General features: G+C 48.8%; 1 protein-coding gene across 5 annotated transcripts in view; it reads right to left on the bottom strand.

Moving 5' to 3' along the window:
- LOC117368010 (transcription factor MafG) overlaps nucleotides 1-19,552 on the bottom strand; it is a 147,523-nt gene that overhangs the window by 108,164 nt on the left and 19,807 nt on the right. For 3 of the 5 annotated variants that reach the window (XR_004540891.1, XM_033961223.1, XM_033961218.1), the window contains exons 2-3: nucleotides 17,878-17,942; nucleotides 6,593-6,697 (exon numbers count right to left, since the gene is read on the bottom strand). Coding sequence is in view for 4 of the 5 variants with exons in the window: in XM_033961223.1 (XP_033817114.1) it covers nucleotides 6,593-6,697; nucleotides 17,878-17,913 (141 nt within the window). In the remaining variant the exon portion in view is untranslated. The remainder of the gene's footprint in view (nucleotides 1-6,592; nucleotides 6,698-17,877; nucleotides 17,943-19,552) is intronic. The other 2 variants (XM_033961224.1, XM_033961220.1) reach the window with 1 other exon arrangement.

Below are 19,552 nucleotides of genomic sequence, written 5' to 3'. Positions count from 1 at the left end.
TCAGGAAAGACAAGTTAGATAGTTTTAGTTTGCTCCTAAGAGCTCTTTGACACGAGAGGCAAGTTTGTTACTGCAAGGAAACGATTCACTGCAAGGCTCAGAATCTGAGATTATGAGTGACAAGCACAAGTCATAAATGCATTTGTACATACTGTAGCATAAAGAGTTTAAATACTGCAAGATATTTAACTTAAGCAGTGAAAGCAAAGCTAGGAAATGCTGAATCAGGAAGACCAACAAAATGCTGGCACAGCACTTGATCAAGAGGAGACCATAACAGAAAAGCAGAAATGTGATTTAACGCTGATAGTGGAAAAAAAACAAACAAACCACAAGATGGGGATGTAGGAGAAAGGAGAGAGATGGATTACTCAGGAACTGATTTCATGGAAAGAAAAACAGTATGTGAACATGAGCAAAAAAATTTCATTTGGTTATGTCCGATTTGGGGAGGGGTGTTTTGTTTTCTCATTTGGATCATTTTGTAAGTGTGCACATATTACAGTAATATAAAAATGCACACCTCTAGTAATTAGAAGAAAGGCTGGAAAAATGTGAACACACTGCGAAAGAGGGAAGCATAGCAGTGGCGTCCTTCACGCCCCGTCCCTTGTTTAGTAGACTGAAAACCCACCTTTTTAATACAGACTTCAATCCATAACCCTACTCCCCACTACTTAAACTATATTACTGTACTGCTGTTTGTGTGGGTTTTATCAGTGCAGCTACTAAAAGTATTGCAAGTTATTCAAAATAGAGAATGACAATGGAGAAAAAATTTGTCCCCGTCTTCGCCCCTGTGCACTCAGTCCCCGTAAACCAGGGATCTCAAAGTCCCTCCTCGAGGGCCGCAATCCAATCGGGTTTTCAGGATTTCCCTGATGAATATGCACTGAAAGCAGTGCATGCACATCGATCTCATGCATATTCATTGGGGAAATCCTGAAAACCCGACTGGATTGTGGCCCTCGAGGAGGGACTTTGAGACCCCTGCCGTAAACCATCTGATCCCATCCATACAAGCCTCGAATAGTTTTATACTGATCACAGCTACAATGCTACTTTATCCTACAGCAATACTACCGTGTTTCCCTGAAAATAAGACCTACCCTGAAAATAAGCCCTAGCATGATTTTCAGGGTAAGTCTTAATATAAGCCATACCCCCAAAAATAAGCCCTAGTCGCCAGCGGCAGCACTTCTCCCACCCTGCTCCCCCTGCTGACCCTTCCATCTCTCCCCCGCCAATTGCGAGACCGAAATACCTTGTAACAAACGGCAACGTCGGCAGCAATCTAGATAGGCTGCTTCATGACCTTCTCTCGGGCGTTCCATGTGCTGCGTTGCTGATGACATCAGTGATGCGGTAGTAAAGCCTGGGCGGGAGAAAGCTGCAAAGCAGCCTGTCTAGATTGCTGCCGACGTTGCCGTTTGTTACAAAGTATTTCGGTCTCGCAGTTGGCGGGGGAGAGATGGAAGGGGGAGTGCATGCGGCTGGGGGGGATGGGAGGGAGGAATAGAAGCTGCAAGGGTTCTGCTGCACAAGGGATGGGAGGGAGGGATAGAAGCTGCAAGGGTTCTGCTGCACAAGGGGATGGGTGAGAGGGGAGGAAAGATGCTGCACATGTGGAAGAGAGAAAGGAAATAGGAAGAATTGGGGTGGAGGAGAAGAAGAGAGAGATGATCATTGTACATAAAAAAAATTAGACCTAACCAAAAATAAGACCTAGTGCCTTTTTGGGGCTCAAAATTAATATAAGACAGTCTCTTATTTTCGGGGAAATACGGTACTTTATCGTAAAGCAAAAATAAATAATTTTTTTTCTATCTTTGTTGTGTGGTTTCCACTTTCCTCATCTTCTCATCATTCTCTTTCTTCCATCCACTGTCTGCCTTCTCTCTGCCTCTTCCTTATGGTATCTGATCTATTTCTATGTCTCTACCAATGCTCTGGTATCTCTCTCTCCTCTCCCTTTCCTGTTCTTCTTTCTCAATTTGTTTTCTACCTCTCGTCTTCTTACTTTCCAGTCCTCAATTTCCCTTTCATTGTGGCTACTTACATCTTGCCACCCTTTTCCCTCACCCCTTCCAGTATCTCACTAGATCTAACCTCTTACCCCAATCCAACATGTGCTCTTTTTCTTTATCCCCTCCTTCCACCCAGTATGTGCTCACTCTCTCCTCTCCACTTCCTTCCAGATTCTGATCCCCTCTCTATCCTCTCCCATCCAGTGTCTGCTCCCCTCTCTTCCCCCTCCCATCCAGCGTCTGCTCCCCTTTCTCTCCTCCCCACTTCCTTCTAGTGTCTGTTCCCTCTCTCTCCAATTTCAGTGTCTGTTCCCCTCTCTCATTATCCCCTTCCAACCAGCATCTGCTCTCCCCTTTCCTTCCAGTTCCCTTCAGCGCCACTCAACCTCTTCCATTCATCAGACCACCTTCCCATCACCTTCTCAGGTGCTCTTCAGACTTTTTTCTTTCTGGGTGTCCGGACGCAGCAATAGTCTCTCAAGTCCCGCACGACTGCCCCAAAGCTTCTCCTCTGATGCAAACAGGAAGTGCGTCAGAGGAGAAGCTTTAGGGCAGTCAAGCACAGGACTTGTGAGAATGGTTTACCATGTCCAGACACCTCAGAAAGAAGATAAAATTCTGATCAGCGCCTGTGAAGATGAGAGGAAGGGAGGGAGGTGGCTAGACAAAGGGAAGAGATAGCCAGATTTTGTTTTGCCACCAGCGGAAGGGAGTGTGCGATCGTGAGGAGGGCTGGGAAAGGAAGCAACGCAGCACTTTAGTGCGGGGACAAGGCCTTTCACTGCTCCATGGGGTGGTGAATGGCCTTGGCCCCATACCTGCGGCAACCAGTCCCCCCCCCCCCATTTCAGCAGGTTACCCTCAGCTAACCGTGGGTAACAGTCACCATGTCATTCTCTAATTCAAAACCCCACTGCTTGGCTGATTTTTACTGTTGTTGTTAAGGCCCTTAATGGGTCAGGCTTTCCTGCTATCTAAAGTTTTATCAATAATATCTTCTTATAGGGTGCTTAAACTTCTGAAGATGAGAACCAGAGCTTTTACCTCAATAAGGTAAAGTTAATTATATGGGTCCCTTATTCACAGACATTTATCCAGAAAATGGAGAAATTAGGTTCTTACCTGCTAATTTTCTTTCTTTTAGCCCCTCCAGAACGGCATAGAACGGATGGGTTTACACTCCTCTGCCAGAAGGTGGAGATTGAGACACTTAGTTTTGGCTATAGTACAAGTGGGCTGTGCAGTCCCATCTACAATCAGTCTAACGAATAGCCAAGCAGGAACTAACTAAACCTTAAGAACTGTGAACTATAAACACAACAACTATAAACCCCGAAAGAGAATATCAAGCAATTGTTCTAATTGGACAAGGAAAACACTGTTGGATACCGATGAGAAAAAGAACCTTCAAAAATGTCCCCACAGTTCATCAGCTAAGCCAGACAAACCAAAACACAGCTGCTCTTATTAAACCCCAACAAAAAGATACCACAAAACAAACAAACAAACATACTCTTCTTGAAAAGACACTGAATAAAAACGACAGGGCGAAGTCTGTGGAGTCTTTTAAAAGAAAGAAAATTAGCAGGTAAGAATCTAATTTCTCCTTCTTTAGCATCCCTCCAGACCGGATGGGACGCACTAAAGTAGTACCCATCTTGGGTGGGACCCCAGAAGGGCCGCCAAAGGACACACTCATTGAACACCATATCCTAATGCGCCTGAACGTCCACACGGTAGTGGTGAACAAAACAATGGAGAGAAGACCAAACCGTAGCTTTACAGATATCCACCGGAGGCACAAGAGAACTCTCAGCCCAAGAGACCGCTTAACCCCAAGTGGAATGAGCTTTGAGAAAATCTGGAGCAGGCTTCTTCTGAAGAAGGTAAGCAATCATAGCCTTAGAAGCACTATCCTTTACGAAGACCTGCTAACAGGACAAAAAGACGATCTTACTGACGAAACTCCTGGGTCCGCTGAATATAAGTGCAAAGGACACTACAGATATCCAATTTGCACAATGGTCTCTGCTCCAAAGAGCCCTCCCAACTACCCAAGACCGGAAGGACAACAGACTGGTTAACATGAAAAGGCAAAACCACCTTTGGAAGAAAGAAAGGAACCAGCCGCAGCACGAACCACTCCCTAGAGAACTCCAGGAAGGAAGGCCTACACAAAAAGGCCTGCAGTTCAGAAACGTGTTTCGCAGACGTAATGGCCCCAGCCATGAACAATCAACTTGAATGCCTTGAGCCTCTCTCCGGGATCTAGCACATGACGACTGATAAGTCGACCTGGACATTGTCCACTCCTGCTATGTGAGAAGCCGAAATGTACAGAAGATGCCCATTCCATGAGAAGAGATTTATCCTGCGCTACCAGATGACTCTTGGTCACCCCCCTCCCCCCCGACGATTGACATAAGACACCGCTGTGGCATTGTCCAAGAGAACCCAAATTGACTTGCCCTCCAGCAATGACTGGAAAGCTAGTAACGCCAACCAAATGGCTCTGGTCTCCAGAATATTGATCGACCAGGACACTTCCTCCGGTGACCAGCTGCCCTGAGCTGGGCAACTGAGACATTGAGCTCCCCAACCGAGGAGACTGGCATCCGTGAGAAGCACTAGCCAACTGAATCTGATCTAGACTCACTCCTTGAACCAGATTGGAAGGCTGTGACAAACTAACCCCCAAAGAGGGACAGGGGAGTCCAGATCATGAAACTGCGGAGACCATTGCAGAAGGAGAGCCTGAGCCCACCTGACCACTTCTAGGAAGGCCACCATCAACCCCAAGACCTGCAGAAAATCCTAAGCCCAAGGGCAATGACAATCCATTAGAAAGCGAATCTGCGACTGCAATTTCAATACCCAGGCCTCGGGAAGGAAGACTCTCCCCAAGCTGGTGTCGAAGAGAACTCCGAGATACTACAAGTGCTGAGACGGAGTCAACCGGCTTTTGGACAAATTGACCACCCAACCCAGAGACTGCAGAAACTCCACAACCCGAGTTGTGACCCGGGAGCTCTCTAGAAAGGACTTTGCTCGAATCAACCAGTCATCCAGAAAGGGATAAACCAGAAAGCCCTCCTTGCGCAAGGCCGCCACCACTACCATAATCTTGGTGAAAGTCTGTGGAGCCGTTGCCAGACCAAAAGGAAGCGCACAAAACTGATAGTCCTTTCCCAAAATCAGATAGCAAAGGAATTGCTGATGGGAGGCCCCTGTCAGATCGAAGGAAGTCAGAAATTCCCCAGGCTGAATGGCAAGAATGACAGATTTTAGGGTCTCTATGCGAAAGGACGGAACCCAAAGTGCCCTGTTATCACCTTTCAGATCCAAGAGGGGCCGAAAAGACCCCTTTTCCTTGGGTACCATGAAGTAAATTGAATAGTTGCCAGTACGAAACTCCTGAGGAAGCACTGGGACTATTGCTTTGAGGTCCAGCAACTTTTGCTGAAAAGCCCACTTCTTTCAAGTTGCCTGATAAGGAGAAGAGAGGAAATGATCTGGTAAGGGCCGGGGAAACACGAGAGCATAGCTGTTCCAAATAACCTCTAGGACCCACTGATCCAAAACAGTTACAGCACTCCTTGCTGCACATATCTTCAGAAGAATTACTATCCTAACTTTTCCTGGTAAAGGATCTGGTTAGCACTTGGATAATTACCACTATCCAAACAACTGCAGCCCTCCCAGCTCTCCACTGATGTTTGACACTACTCTCTATCTGGATGGCAATGTCACATTTAGTTCAACACAGGTCAGGCCTTTTTTGTTTACACACTATACTTACTGTGGGATGCTTAGGCTCAAGAACTCTGGGAAGAATCTAATTTACTGACATCTGGAAAGCAAACGTTTTGGGGTTTTTTCTCAAAACATTTGGATCCAGGGCTTAATGTCATGTTTAATACTATGATTTACTGTTTCTATGTAGCAGGTTTATTTAAAATTCTTGTACACTCCCTACATGTTATAGCAGTCATGTAAAGTAGTTAATAATAATATTAAAACCCCAAATAAAAAGAACAGAAGCACTCCCTAACCCCATAAATGATATCCCTCCCCAAGCAGCAGCAGATACAGATTTCAAAGATCCCACCAGTCTCTCCTCATTTAGGGAAGATACACATCTTCAGTTTCTTCTACCCCCCCTCCCCCCATCAATTCCTTTCCTGACTCAACAACTCTGGTAGGGTATTCCATAGTATGCGAACAGCTCTAGAAAAAGCCCCAGCTCTCAACTTGGTCCACTGGAAGTGATGGTTCTCTAAATTATACCCTTGTGACTAGATCTTAACTGTCTTCTTGAAATATAGCTTCTCAGCTACTCCACACGACACTTAGATCCTTCATCATTTAATGCTTTAAAAACGGAAGGCAAAATAGTTAAAAATGTATCTGAAGCCAATGAAGCCCTCCTAACCGTGAATTTGCAGGAACCCATCTTGATTTTCATGAAATTACTCTTGCAGTTGCAATTCTGTGCCACCTACGAGATGATAACATCCTGCCAAACCTGCATATCTACCATAATCTAATACTGAGAGGACCGATACCTGTGCAGCCACCCGGGACACTTTCTTCCCCAATACAAGACGCAATCTCCATACAATCCAGTCCTCAGCTTTCCATACGCTGACACCTGTCCTTCTCCTGACCATCTATAATGAACAATTTAAACAGCAAGCATGGAATTTAAAAATTGGTGCAATGACGTTTAGGAGAGCATGAAAACTTTGCTTTTTTAATGAATGTAATGGAAGGAGGGCAATCTGCTTTTATCCTATCATGATATGTACTTAATGTTCTTATGTTGCTGTTTTCATACTTTTATATTCTGCATTAATGAATCTCTCTAAAAGGCAGCTTATTAATTTCTAAAACCCACAGAATAAGAATTTGATGTTCTCCTCAATAATTGCCAGAGGAATATACATACCATTTGGTGATCTCTTATTATGGGCAAAAGCCTATCCTTTCTCAAGGATGAAAGTTCTATAGTTCCTCTCTTTACATCCTATTTCTCTTTGGCTCTTCCAGGACAATTGTGTGAGTGGTGGGGAAGCAATGCCTTCATAAAATACAGTCAGACAGGGATACAAGGTGAAACAAAAACCTTTATTAACCAAAGACTGATCCTTATCACTCCTCTGGCACAATAAATGAATAATGGCCTAGATTCACTAAAGTCAGTAATTGTCGCTAAACTTGTTTTCACAGGTTTAGCAATGATCACTGCTAACCAACCCGATTCACAAAAAGCACAGTTACTTACCGTAACAGGTGTTATCCAGGGACAGCAGGCATATATTCTCACATGTGGGTGACGTCATCTACGGAGCCCCGATGCGGAAGCATTTTCAAGCAAACTTGATTGAAGATTTAAGTTTGCTCTGCTGCTCCACGCATGCGTGCCTTCCTGCTCCACTAGGGGGTGCATCCCCTCGTGGTCTCCAGTTCACTTAACTAGCCAAGAAGCCAACCTCGGGGAGGTGGGTGGGTTGTGAGAATATATGCCTGCTGTCCCTGGATAACACCTGTTACGGTAAGTAACTGTGCTTTATCCCAGGACAAGCAGGCATGATATTCTCACATGTGGGTGACCTCCAAGCTTACTGAAGAGGGATGGAGGGAAGTTGGCAATTTAAGCAAATAGATTTCGCAACACCGATTGGCCGAACCGGCCATCGCTTCTGGACAGGGAGTCCAGACAGTAGTGGGAGGTGAAGGTATGAACCGAAGACCATGTGGCAGCCTTGCAGATTTCCTCAATAGGTGTTGACCTGAGGAAGGCTACGGAGGCTGCCATCGCTCGGACTTTGTGTCCCGTTACTCGACCATGCAGCGCGAGACCAGCCTGAGCGTAGCAAAAGGAGATGCAATCGGCCAACCAGTTGGACAAGGTGCGTTTGGAAACTGGGTGACCTAACCGGTTTGGGTCGAAGGACAAAAACAGTTGTGGGACTTTCCGGTGTGGCAGAGTGCGTTGGAGGTAAAAGGCCAACGCTCTTTTGCAGTCAAGAGTGTGGAGCGCCACTTCTCCAGGGTGAGAGTGGGGCTTGGGAAAAAACACAGGTAAGACAATGGACTGATTGAGATGGAAATCAGACACTACTTTAGGTAGGAACTTTGGATGGGTGCGGAGTACCACCTTGTCGTGATGGAATACCGTGAAGGGTGGGTCCGCTACCAGAGCTTGTAGCTCACTAACCCGCCGTGCGGACGTGAGTGCAAGTAGGAAAATTACCTTCCAAGTGAGGAATTTTGGATGGCATTTGTCTAGGGGCTCAAATGGAGGTTTCATTAGTTGAGCCAGAACCACGTTAAGGTCCCAAACCACCGGGGGAGGTTTGAGAGGGGGGTGGACGTTCAGCAGGCCCTTCATGAAGCGAGTGACTAAGGGATGGAGCGAGAGGGCTTTCCCTTCCAGGGGCTGATGAAAGGCCGCAATCGCACTGAGGTGTACTCGAATGGAGTTGGTCTTTAGGCCGGAATGAGATAGTTGAAGTAGATAGTCAAGGACCAGGGGGACGGGGACCGACACCGGGTCCTGGCTGTGGGAGGAGCACCAGGTTGAGAATCTGGTCCACTTTTGGGAGTAGCAGGTTCTCGTCGAGGTTTTTCTAGAGGCCTCCAATATCTCCTTGACTGATTGAGACACGGGGAGAGCAGTCAGGGGGAGAGAAACCAAGCATTCAGATGAAGAGATTGAAGATTGGGATGTAACAGTGAACCCTGACCCTGTGACAGTAGAGAGGGAAACAGAGGCAGAGGCAGTGGATCTCTGACACTGAGTTGAAGTAGAAGGGAAAACCACGGCTGGCGTGGCCAGCGAGGGGCAATCAGGATCAGGGTGGCTTGTACTGTTTTCAGGTGGACAAGCGTCCGCAGTATCAGAGGGAACGGCGGGAACGCGTACAGGAACCTTCCCTCCCAATCGAGGAGGAAGGCGTCGGCCTCGAGCCGGTCCGGGGAGTATATCCGGGAGCAGAAGAGAGGCAGCTTGTGATTGTGAGGGGACGCGAACAGGTCTATTTGAGGCGTCCCCCACCGTTCGAACACTCCTCGTAGGGCCTGAGAGTGTAGTGACCACTCGTGTGGCTGGAGGAGGCGGCTGAGTCTGTCCGCCAGGCAGTTTTGTTCTCCTTGTATGTACACCGCCCGAAGGAAGGTGTTGTTGGAGATTGCCCATTTCCAGAGGCGCAGGGCTTCCCGGCAAAGGGGCCAAGATCCTGTGCCCCCTTGTTTGTTTACGTAGTACATCGCTACTTGATTGTCGGTTCGGATGAGAACCACTCGGTCGCGGAGCAGATGTTGGAAGGCTACTGCTGCGAGGTAGATGGCCCGAAGTTCTAGCACGTTGATGTGGCAACGGCGGTCTTGTGCTGACCACATTCCTTGGGTGCGCAGGCCGTCCAGATGGGCTCCCCAAGCGTACTCCGACGAGTCCGTGGTGAGTACCTTGCTGTGGGGTGGGGTGAGGAAGAGCAAACCTTTGGAAAGATTTGAAGAGTCGGCCCACCAGCGGAGCGATCGTTGCAATGAAGGAGTCACTGTCACGGAGCGGTCGATCGGGTCCCGGTCTTGACGCCATTGAGACGCCAGGGTCCATTGAGGGATTCTCAGATGGAGGCGGGCGAAGGGTGTGACATGGACGGTGGAGGCCATGTGGCCCAGGAGGGTCATCATCTGTCGGGCTGATACTGAGGTCAGCCGAGAGATCCTTCGGCTCAGACTTACTAACGCCTCCAGGCGCGGAGGGGGGAGGAAGGAACGGAGGCGAACCGTGTCCAGCGTGGCCCCGATGAACTGTAGGGATTGTGAGGGGCGTAGTTGAGATTTTGGGAAGTTTATTTCGAACCCCAGACTTTGTAGATAGGTAATAGTCTGTTGGGTCGCTGAGATAGCCCCTTCTTTGGACGGGGCTTTGATTAGCCAGTCGTCCAGGTAGGGGAATACCTGGAGGCCCTGGGAGCGTAAGGTTGCTGCTACCACCACGAGGCACTTGGTGAAGACTCGAGGTGATGATGCTAGTCCGAAGGGGAGGACTCGGTATTGTAGGTGCCAGTCTCCTACTTGGAAACGCAAAAACTTGCGGTGAGCGGGGTGCACTGGGACATGTGTGTACGCCTCCTTGAGATCGAGGGAGCAGAGCCAGTCGCCCTCGTCGATCAGGGGGTAGAGTGTTGGTAGTGAGAGCATCCGAAACTTTTCCCGTATCAGGAATTTGTTGAGGCGTCTCAAGTCTAGTATTGGGCGTAGGTCTCCCGTTTTTTTCGGTACCAGAAAGTAACGGGAGTAGAAGCCCTTCCCCCGTTGGTCGGGGGGGACCTTCTCCACTGCTCTCAGGCGAAGCAGGTCTCGAGCTTCGGAGAGGAGTAGAGGTAGCTGAGTCCTGTTGGGAGGGCAATTCCTTGGGGGGTTGTCCGGGGGAATGGCCCGAAAGTTGAGAGAGTACCCTGATGAGATCACGCCAAGGACCCATGCGTCCGTCGTGAGTTGTTCCCAGCGAGGGTAAAAGGCTTTGAGTCGACCTCCGATGGGAAGGCGGCCTGGGACTATGGCGGAGGGGGCCCGCCCCCTTCCGCGTGTCCCGTCAAAAGGACGGGGATGGTTTGGTGGTCGCGGGCGGTTGGGACTTGGGCATGGCCCTGTGATGGGCTTGCGGACGTCTGGGTGGGGGCCGCGAGAAAGCAGGGGTGGACTTTTGTGGGTAGCGGCGCGGAGGGGCCCTGTATGGCCTGGGCGCTGGCGGTTTGGGCTTTTGCCGGACAAGGGAGGTAAATGAGCGTTCATGCTCGGAGAGGCGTTTTGTCGCCGCCTCGATATGTTAAATTAGTAAGTAAACAACGAAGGAACAATAAGCCGAAGTGGTTCACTACAGAGATCTCGGCCCTTATCAAGGAGAAGAAAAAAGCATTCATCTCTTACAAACAATCAGGGAAACAGGTCTCTAGAGCAGACTACTTGACCAAATCAAAAGCCGTCAAAAAGGCAGTCAGGGAGGCTAAGTTTCTCATGGAGGAGTCTCTGGCAAAAAACATCAAGAAGGGAGATAAATCCTTCTTTAGGTATATCAGTGACCGAAGCAAAAACTCAAGCGGGATTGTACGTCTTAGGAAACCAGACGGAGACTATGTGGAAAAGGATTCGGAAAAAGCCCAACTATTAAATGAATACTTCAGCTCAGTCTTCACCCGAGAAGCGCCGGGGCTTGGCCCTCAGCTACAGACAAGGGTTGACTCAGTTGATCCGTTCAGTAGCTTCGAGTTTACGCCAAGCAGTGTCTACAGTGAGCTATCTAGGCTCAAGGTTAACAAGGCAATGGGGCCTGACAACCTACACCCCAGGGTGCTAAGGGAGCTGTGTGATGTCCTGGCGGAGCCACTGTCCAAGCTCTTCAACCTCTCCCTTAGCAAAGGCAGCGTTCCGTCGGACTGGAGGACGGCTAACGTCATTCCACTCCACAAGAAAGGCTCCAAGATGGAGACAGCAAACTACAGACCAGTAAGTCTAACATCGATAGTATGCAAACTAATGGAAACTCTGATAAAACACCAATTGGATAAGATCCTAGATGAGGAGAATCTACGGGATCCCCGTCAACATGGATTTACAAAAGGGAGATCGTGCCAATCCAACTTGATCAGCTTCTTTGACTGGGTGACGGGGAAGCTAGATATTGGGGAGTCCCTGGACATCGTGTACCTGGACTTTAGCAAAGCATTTGATAGCGTACCACACCGCAGGTTGCTGAACAAGATGAGTTCTATAGGATTAGGTGACACATTGACGAAATGGGTTGGGAACTGGCTTGGAGGTAGGCTTCAAAGGGTGGTGGTGAACGGCACACCCTCTAAAATGACGGAGGTGATCAGTGGAGTGCCACAGGGCTCGGTCTTGGGCCCAATCCTATTCAACATCTTTATAAGGGACTTGGCAGAAGGGCTTAGGGGTAAAATAACATTATTCGCCGATGACGCCAAACTAAGTAATGTAGTGGGCAAATGCACAATAGATGATGTTTCAATGCCCGACAACATGATGCACGACCTACTCCTACTGGAGCGCTGGTCTAGGTCCTGGCAACTCAGCTTCAATGCCAAAAAATGCAAAGTTATGCACCTGGGCAGCCAAAATCCATGCAAGACTTACACCCTAAATGGCGAGATCCTTACAAGAACTGAAGCAGAACGTGACCTAGGGGTGATCGTCAGTGAGGACATGAAGGCTGCCAATCAAGTGGAGCAAGCTTCATCCAAAGCAAGACAAGTCATGGGTTGCATACGCAGAGGCTTCGTCAGCCGAAAGCCGGAAGTCATTATGCCATTGTATAGATCCATGGTGAGGCCCCACCTGGAATACTGTGTGCAATTCTGGAGACCGCATTATCGTAAGGATGTGCTGAGACTGGAGTCGGTTCAGAGAATGGCCACTCGGATGGTCTCAGGACTCAAGGATCTCCCATACGAGGAACGGTTAAACAAATTGCAGCTATACTCACTCGAGGAGCGCAGAGAGAGGGGGGACATGATCGAGACGTTCAAGTATCTCTCGGGCCGCATAGAGACGGAGGAAGATATCTTCCTCTTCAAGGGTCCCACGACAACAAGAGGGCATCCGTGGAAAATTAGGGGAGGGAAACTACGAGCTGACACCAGGAAATTCTTTTTCACAGAAAGGGTGGTTGATCGCTGGAATAGTCTTCCACTACATGTGATCGAGGCCAGCAGCGTGCCTGATTTTAAGGCCAGATGGGATCGTCACGTGGGATCTATTCACAGGGCAAAAGAAGAGGAGGGATCTATTCACAGGGCAATGGTAGGGGAGGGACATTAGGGTGGGCAGACTGGATGGGCCTTGGCCCTTATCTGCCGTCTATTTCTATGTTTCTATGTTTCTATGTTTCTATCGAACAATTCCTTTCCCACGCAGGGGAGGTTAGCTAACCGGTCCTGTAAGTTGGGGTCCATGTCGACCAGGCGCAGCCAAGCTAGTCGGCGCATGGCGATAGCGAAGGCTGCTTCTCTGGAGGAGAGTTCGAAGCCATCGTAGGCCGCGTGGAATAGATGAAGGCGCAGGTTGGAGAGGGACTCTAAAAGCAGGCCGAACGTTTCCTGCCGGGAGGCCGGTAGGTCAGTCTCAAAGGCTCTCAATAGTCCAATGAGGTGTTTGAGGTATGATGTGAAGGTGAAAGTGTAGCTTTGCACCCTAGAGGCCATCATTGCGTTTTGGTATAGTCTCCTGCCGAACTTGTCCAGGGTTCGGCCTTCCCGGCCTGGGGGTACCGCTGCTGAGACCCGGGACGGGTGAGCCTTTTTCAAGGAGGATTCCACTAGCAGCGATTGGTGGGAGAGCTGTGGTTGCTCGAATCCCGGATAAGGTACTGTGCGGTACTTGGCCTCCATTTTGGAGGGTACGGCCGTGACCATGTAGGGGGTCTCCAGGTTCCTGAAGAAGGCCTGTTGGAGTACCGGGTTAGGTGGTAAGCGAAGGGACTCTCTGGGCAGTGATGGCATATCCAGCTCCGCCAGGTACTCCTTAGAGTATCTGGAGTCGGACTGGAGATCTAAGTCCAATGCGTGGCCCATGTCTTGGACAAAGCGAGTGAAGGATGGGCGAGATGTCCCCGGAGCCCCGTGCGGGGTCAGGGAACGAGACCTTCGTCGGGTGGAGAAGGATAAGGAGGCTTCCCTCGAGTATCGAGGTTCATGCTCTGATCCATGCTCCGAGGTTGGGGAAGCACTGTGAGAGTGTTCCGGGGTTGTCGATCTTCGGCGTCTCGAGGAGCCCCTCGGAGACGATGCCGGGGTTAGGGGTACCGATCGATGTCGGATTGGTGACCTCGATCCGGACTCCCTCGGAGAATGCGTCCGAGGGGGAGTTCGGAGGATACGCGGGTTGGAGAGTGATAACTCAGCCACCCTTAGTGGTCCTGTACGAGGTGTGGGAGAACGGCCTCGTAGGGTTGGTGAACCTCGGGCCTTCTTGGAGGTACGGCGGTTCGAGGTTTCTGTCGTTCTAGCCCGACGTTTTGCCCCTCGGCGGTCCCCAGAGGGGGAACGTCTCGGGCGTCTCGGCGAGGAGTCCGAGGAGGATGGGATGCGGCGAGGATTGCGCACCTTTCCTCGAGGTTGTTCGGTGTGAGGCTCAGGTTGGTCTGGCACATTCGAGGTCGAGGCCGATTGAAACTGGGCCATTGCAGCGGACAGCTCCGACGTGATCATCGCTCGGAGTAGGTCCTGGAAGACGGGCATGGACAGCATCGAAGGCATGTCCCCTGCCTCTGTGCGCTCCACCGGGGGCGACCTCGTATCAGAGTATTCCCGTGTGGTGGAGGCACGGCCCGAAGGCTTGGAGGGCTTAGACGGGGCTGTAAGCATGGGGCTTCCGCCATGCGTCGCCGTTGTCCCCGAGGCTGGCTTCTTCGCTGTTACAGAACCTGAAGAGGGAAGAGGGGACTTACCCGGAGCCGAGGCTTTCTGTTGTCCCGAGGACTTCGGGGTCGAGTCTCGAGGCGATGCCGAGGTTTCCGGGGCCGAGGTCAAGGCCGGGGCCGAGGCCGGGGCCGACCTCGAGGCCGAAGTGGAGGGTTGGTCCGGGGTGAAGAGATCCGCCATGCGGGCTTTTCTTCGGCGGAGGGCCCGGTTTTGGAAAATAGCGCACTGGGGGCAGGAGTCGGTTGGATGAGTCGCCCCCAGACAAAGGATGCACCGGCGATGCGGGTCTGTGAGAGAAAGAAGCCGCTCGCACCGGGTGCACTTTTTAAAGCCGGTCAAAGGCCGGGACATTAAATCGAAAGTAGCCACGGCTCGATTAGCCACGCGGCCACGGGGACCCGGAAGCCTCCGGGTCGTTGAAAACGAAGCAGGAATCAAGTAAAAAGGTAAGGAATTCGCGCACAGCGACTTAATCGTGAAAAAACAAGAAAAAATCGCGGTGCTAGAAGGCAGTTGGGGCAGAGCCTGAAAAACACGTCTTCTAGGCTCGCGGAAAATTTTGAACTGGAGACCACGAGGGGATGCACCCCCTAGTGGAGCAGGAAGGCACGCATGCGTGGAGCAGCAGAGCAAACTTAAATCTTCAATCAAGTTTGCTTGAAAATGCTTCCGCATCGGGGCTCCGTAGATGACGTCACCCACATGTGAGAATATCATGCCTGCTTGTCCTGGGATAATGGCCCACCACATGCTTTTCCCCTCAATTGCCCATTTTCCGATCCAGCCATGCAAATCAGTAAAACCCTATGCAAAATAGCCAGAACATCTGTCCTATTAAAAAAAAAAAAAGCAGAAGCCCTAACAGCAGTGACAGGAGGCTGCTTCCCCTGTCACTACTGTTAAGGCTCTGTGCATGTCTCAATCACTCACTGACCGATTGAGTTGGTGGGTTTGCATGCAAATCATTTGCATGCAAACTTGATAGTGAATCAATCGCTGTTTGAAAATCAGCCAAAGAATCGGCCAACAGCGATTTGAATCGCTATCTTTAGTGAATCTAGGCCAATGTCTCTTAAGTTCAGAGACCAACTTTACACAGCCCTCAAACCCTCAATACATACATCTATTTGCAGTGTTTTCAAACATGGATCTGGCTCCCTACAGATCTTCTAAACAAAGTTAGTTTGTCTTACCTTGGCTGACTTCTCATAACTTCCATACACACATGCAAGGGAGAACCAAACTCTAAGGTCACTTCTCTCTTCCCAGGTCCTCTCCTAGAGACCTCTTCTCTCGGGGCTTCTTCTCTGACCTCACTGATTAATTCCCTACTAGGACATTTATCCTTCTTCCTGGCTGAACCCTGCCCCTTCTGCTTCAGCAGGATTGCATCACCCTTCTGATGTGGCTCAGTGCCTTCTGGAAGCTTGAATCCACATACTATTGGGCTAGCCCAATGGTACACTTGCAGCCATGGTGAGGGAGAACCCCATACTCTCTCACAACAATATATAGTAATTCAACCACTCCCAACTCTTCCCTTCTTTTGCTCTTATAAAGAGATCCTTACCCTACTTTTTCTCCCCTTTCTGAAAATATGACAACCTAGCCTGGTCACATGCCACTCCTGCTTTCCACTGCCACATTCTGTTAAGACTTGGAGCATTCACACAAATGACTCAGAACTGTTCTCCTCCTCTTTTCATAGTGCACGAAATGGCTCTCTTCAGAATGCTGTCATCTAATATTTTGAACTTTTATTCTTTGAAGGCTTCCCTTATTTATCTTGCTTGGTTTTCACTTGCAGATGAGAATAATTTGTGGCCCCCATCATTTGATTTAAAATCAGTCCAAGACAGACAGGTAAGAACCATAGTATCTGTCCCATCTGCAGTGATTCGTAGCTACTCAAGGACCCAAAACCTTTCTTTCTTCACCAGTTCATCAGACATGTACCATGTGATGTGGGATTCAGATGGGCAGCAATGGGACCTTGGCTGGGGCAGTCTAAGCATGTTTCTGCTTGCTTGAACAACAAAAGCAAGTAGAAACAATCCTAAACTTTATTAGGCTGGTTTTATTAGGGTTTAGGTCAGGGGTGTCCAACCTTTTGGCTTCCCTGAGCCGCATTGGCCGAAAAAAAATTTTCTGGGGCTGCACAAATGCTGAAGCAAGACAGAGTAGGGAGCCGGCAAGACGGTAAACACTCGGGGGCAGCAGAGGAAAACACTGCATCGCCCTCAACCGGGGCCACACAAAATACTTCACAGGGCCACGGGTTGGACATCCCTGGTTTAGGTTATGCTGTGTTTTTTGTTTCCTGCTCAACTTATTTGCAGCTCATACATTTAAACAAACACAGAGTCATGGAGCCACAGGCTGATGTGGCTTAGAAAAGGCTTTTATTTCCCAAAGGAGAAGTGGCAGATCATTACCATGCGAACAGGACTCCAAGGGTGGCTCTTGCTCACATTCTTCACATTACAACATTACATAGCTGCTTTAGCAAAAGTCCACTTACAGCTTCTGCACACATTTATAGAAATACAACCCTCCATTCCATTCCCCCCTATCAAGAAATGAGGGGCAATCCTGGCTTTAAGAGTCACAGGAGCAGGTTACAGCAAAGTATAAGACTGGAGGCAGTAGCAGATACATGGGATTCAAGTGGACAGGTCAATAGAAAGGTGTGAGGTGTGGTGTTGGAGCATCCCATGGTGGGGTATTCTGTGAAGCTCATGACAGGCTTTAAGAATCTGGGGATTTTGGGGGTGGGTGGGATCATTTTTATGTCTTGCTTTGGGGGGCTTTTAAACAGCTTTGCTACTACAGTGGTACCTCGGTTTACGAGTGCACCGGTTTGCGAGTGTTTTGCAAGACGAGGGGGGGTGCCCAATCGTGTCGGGGGGATCGGATCGTGGCGGGGGGGGTGCCCAATCGTGTCGGGGGGGGGTCGGATTGTGGTGGGAGGGGGTGCCGGTTCGAGGCAGGGGGGTGCCATATCGCAGGGGGGTGCCTGATCGCAGGGGGGGCCTTCGAGGGGAGCAATGCCGGTTCTCGGGGGGGGGGGGGGGGGAACGCATCAAAGCGAGTTTGCATTATTTCCTATGGGGAAACTCACTTTGATAAACAAGCATTTTGGATTACGAGCATGCTCCTGGAACGGATTATACTCGTAATCCAAGGTACTACTGTACTTTACTACTGCATACACCACTTTGTTGTGTCTTAATGAAAGATGGTTCATCAAATTAAAAAAGAAACAAAAGGTGTGGAATTCTGGAGAATAAAGCAATATGGAGTTGGGACAGAAAGATGTTCATGGTGAAGTGCAGTGGGAGAAGTGGGTGTAAAGCATCTGTACGAGTCAAAGACCAAAACACAAACAGTCTAAAATTTACCTTCAGGGCTTTGTTTCCTTTGTTGGGGGCCGTCATACCACGAGGGCCTTGTCTGTTACCCAACTCTGGTGAGAAAAAGATCAAAATAAGCTCAAAGCATCCAAGATGGAAGGAGATATCAGAAACACCAGTTTGTTCTCTTCTCCCTAGCCCTCCTCCTTTCTCCCCATGGTTCTCTGACCCTTTTCCCCTCAATAGTGCTGCAAAATCCTGCTTGGCTCCATTTCAGTGCAAGCCTATGTTGTGCCCCAGAGCATGGTAGATAATGAGCTCATATTTGGATGCTCAGCATGCCCTGACCATGCTAGGGTCCACTTCTCTGCCCTGAAGACCAGACCTTCCTGAGCAGATAGTTCCTTACCATGCAAGCAGCCTCATACACGAGTACTGAACAACAGTCACACATGGATCAATACATTTTATTTTTAAGGTGTTTTCAAGTACGGTAGAATTTTCTTTCCTTAAAGATTTGACACAGCAGGGATTCTGCTGGCCTTCTCAGAATGATTTCATGACCCCAAGGAGCTTATTTTCCAAGCACACAGACATCCCCAAATGTCCAACAGACATCCATATGCTAGAAAGTTCAAATACCGATTTGGCAAAGGCAGAATATGGACTTCCAAAATTGCTGTACTGTACATCCAAAGAGCAAGAGGGAGCAAGGTGGGCGGAACTAGAGAGTGACCTTATACAGGACATTCAACAGCAATAAGCAAAAGAGAAGAAACATTCAAGTCTAAAAAGGACACTAATATTTATCCAGGGTACAGAAAGGAGCTCTGATTGAGTAGTTGGTCACTGGAGAGATTGAAGGCATGACACCTCTATTAATGCTCCAGTGGCTACAGTCTCCCTCCCTCTCCCCTGAAAGTGAAACAGCTTCATGTGTTATGCACATTGTTACCAGAGCAAGAAGCACGTTTGAGGAATAACCTAGTAGTTTACAGTCCACTGCATGACCCAAAGGATCCAGGTTGAAATCCCACTTTAAAACTTTTTTTTTTTTTATTGTGAGCCCTCCAAAAATATAAAAATACCTAATGTGACAAAATGAGACGCCTGCAAGTCTGAAGGCTAATGAAATGGTGTGGCTCACAATTAAACTATTGATGTCACATGGTTTACATTCTACTGCACTAAGCCTGCCCCTCTGCTTCATGGATGTGTGTGGCCATTTTGCTAAGAACAATGCTATACAGATGCCCTTTTCTCATGCTTTCCTAGGTTCAAATGTGGCCATTTCAGTTTGGAAAATGGATGTGCATTCTGGACGATCTTAGCACTTGGATGCCTATCTTATGATTTTCAAACAGGACATGAATGTCTGTATCCCGTTTGAAAATACATGCAAGATGGACATCTGTTCGAGATGTCATAGACACATGATGGCAGACAAAGACCAAATGGACAATTCAGTCTGCCCATTTTCAGCATTCTGACATGAATATCCCTTTTGAAAATACTCCTGCACCTGTCTTGTGAAAAGCAGTTGTGTGAGAACTTTAAGTAAAAGCTGTGTGCTTAAACTGTATCAAAACAGTTTGAAGAGGTTTTTTTTAGGTTGCTTTATTTTTTTGTTTAATTCAATCCGTTTTATTAAAGTTTATAATACAAGAAGACAAAATACAAAGTCAGGAAACAAGAAATAATGAACATAGTCCTGCAAAATTCG

The sequence above is a fragment of the Geotrypetes seraphini genome, chromosome 10 (assembly GCF_902459505.1).
Source record: "Geotrypetes seraphini chromosome 10, aGeoSer1.1, whole genome shotgun sequence".
Taxonomy (NCBI): Eukaryota; Metazoa; Chordata; class Amphibia; order Gymnophiona; family Dermophiidae; genus Geotrypetes; species Geotrypetes seraphini.
The sequence above is the reverse complement of the archived record's forward strand: the minus strand, read 5'-3'. Positions and strand labels throughout refer to the sequence as shown.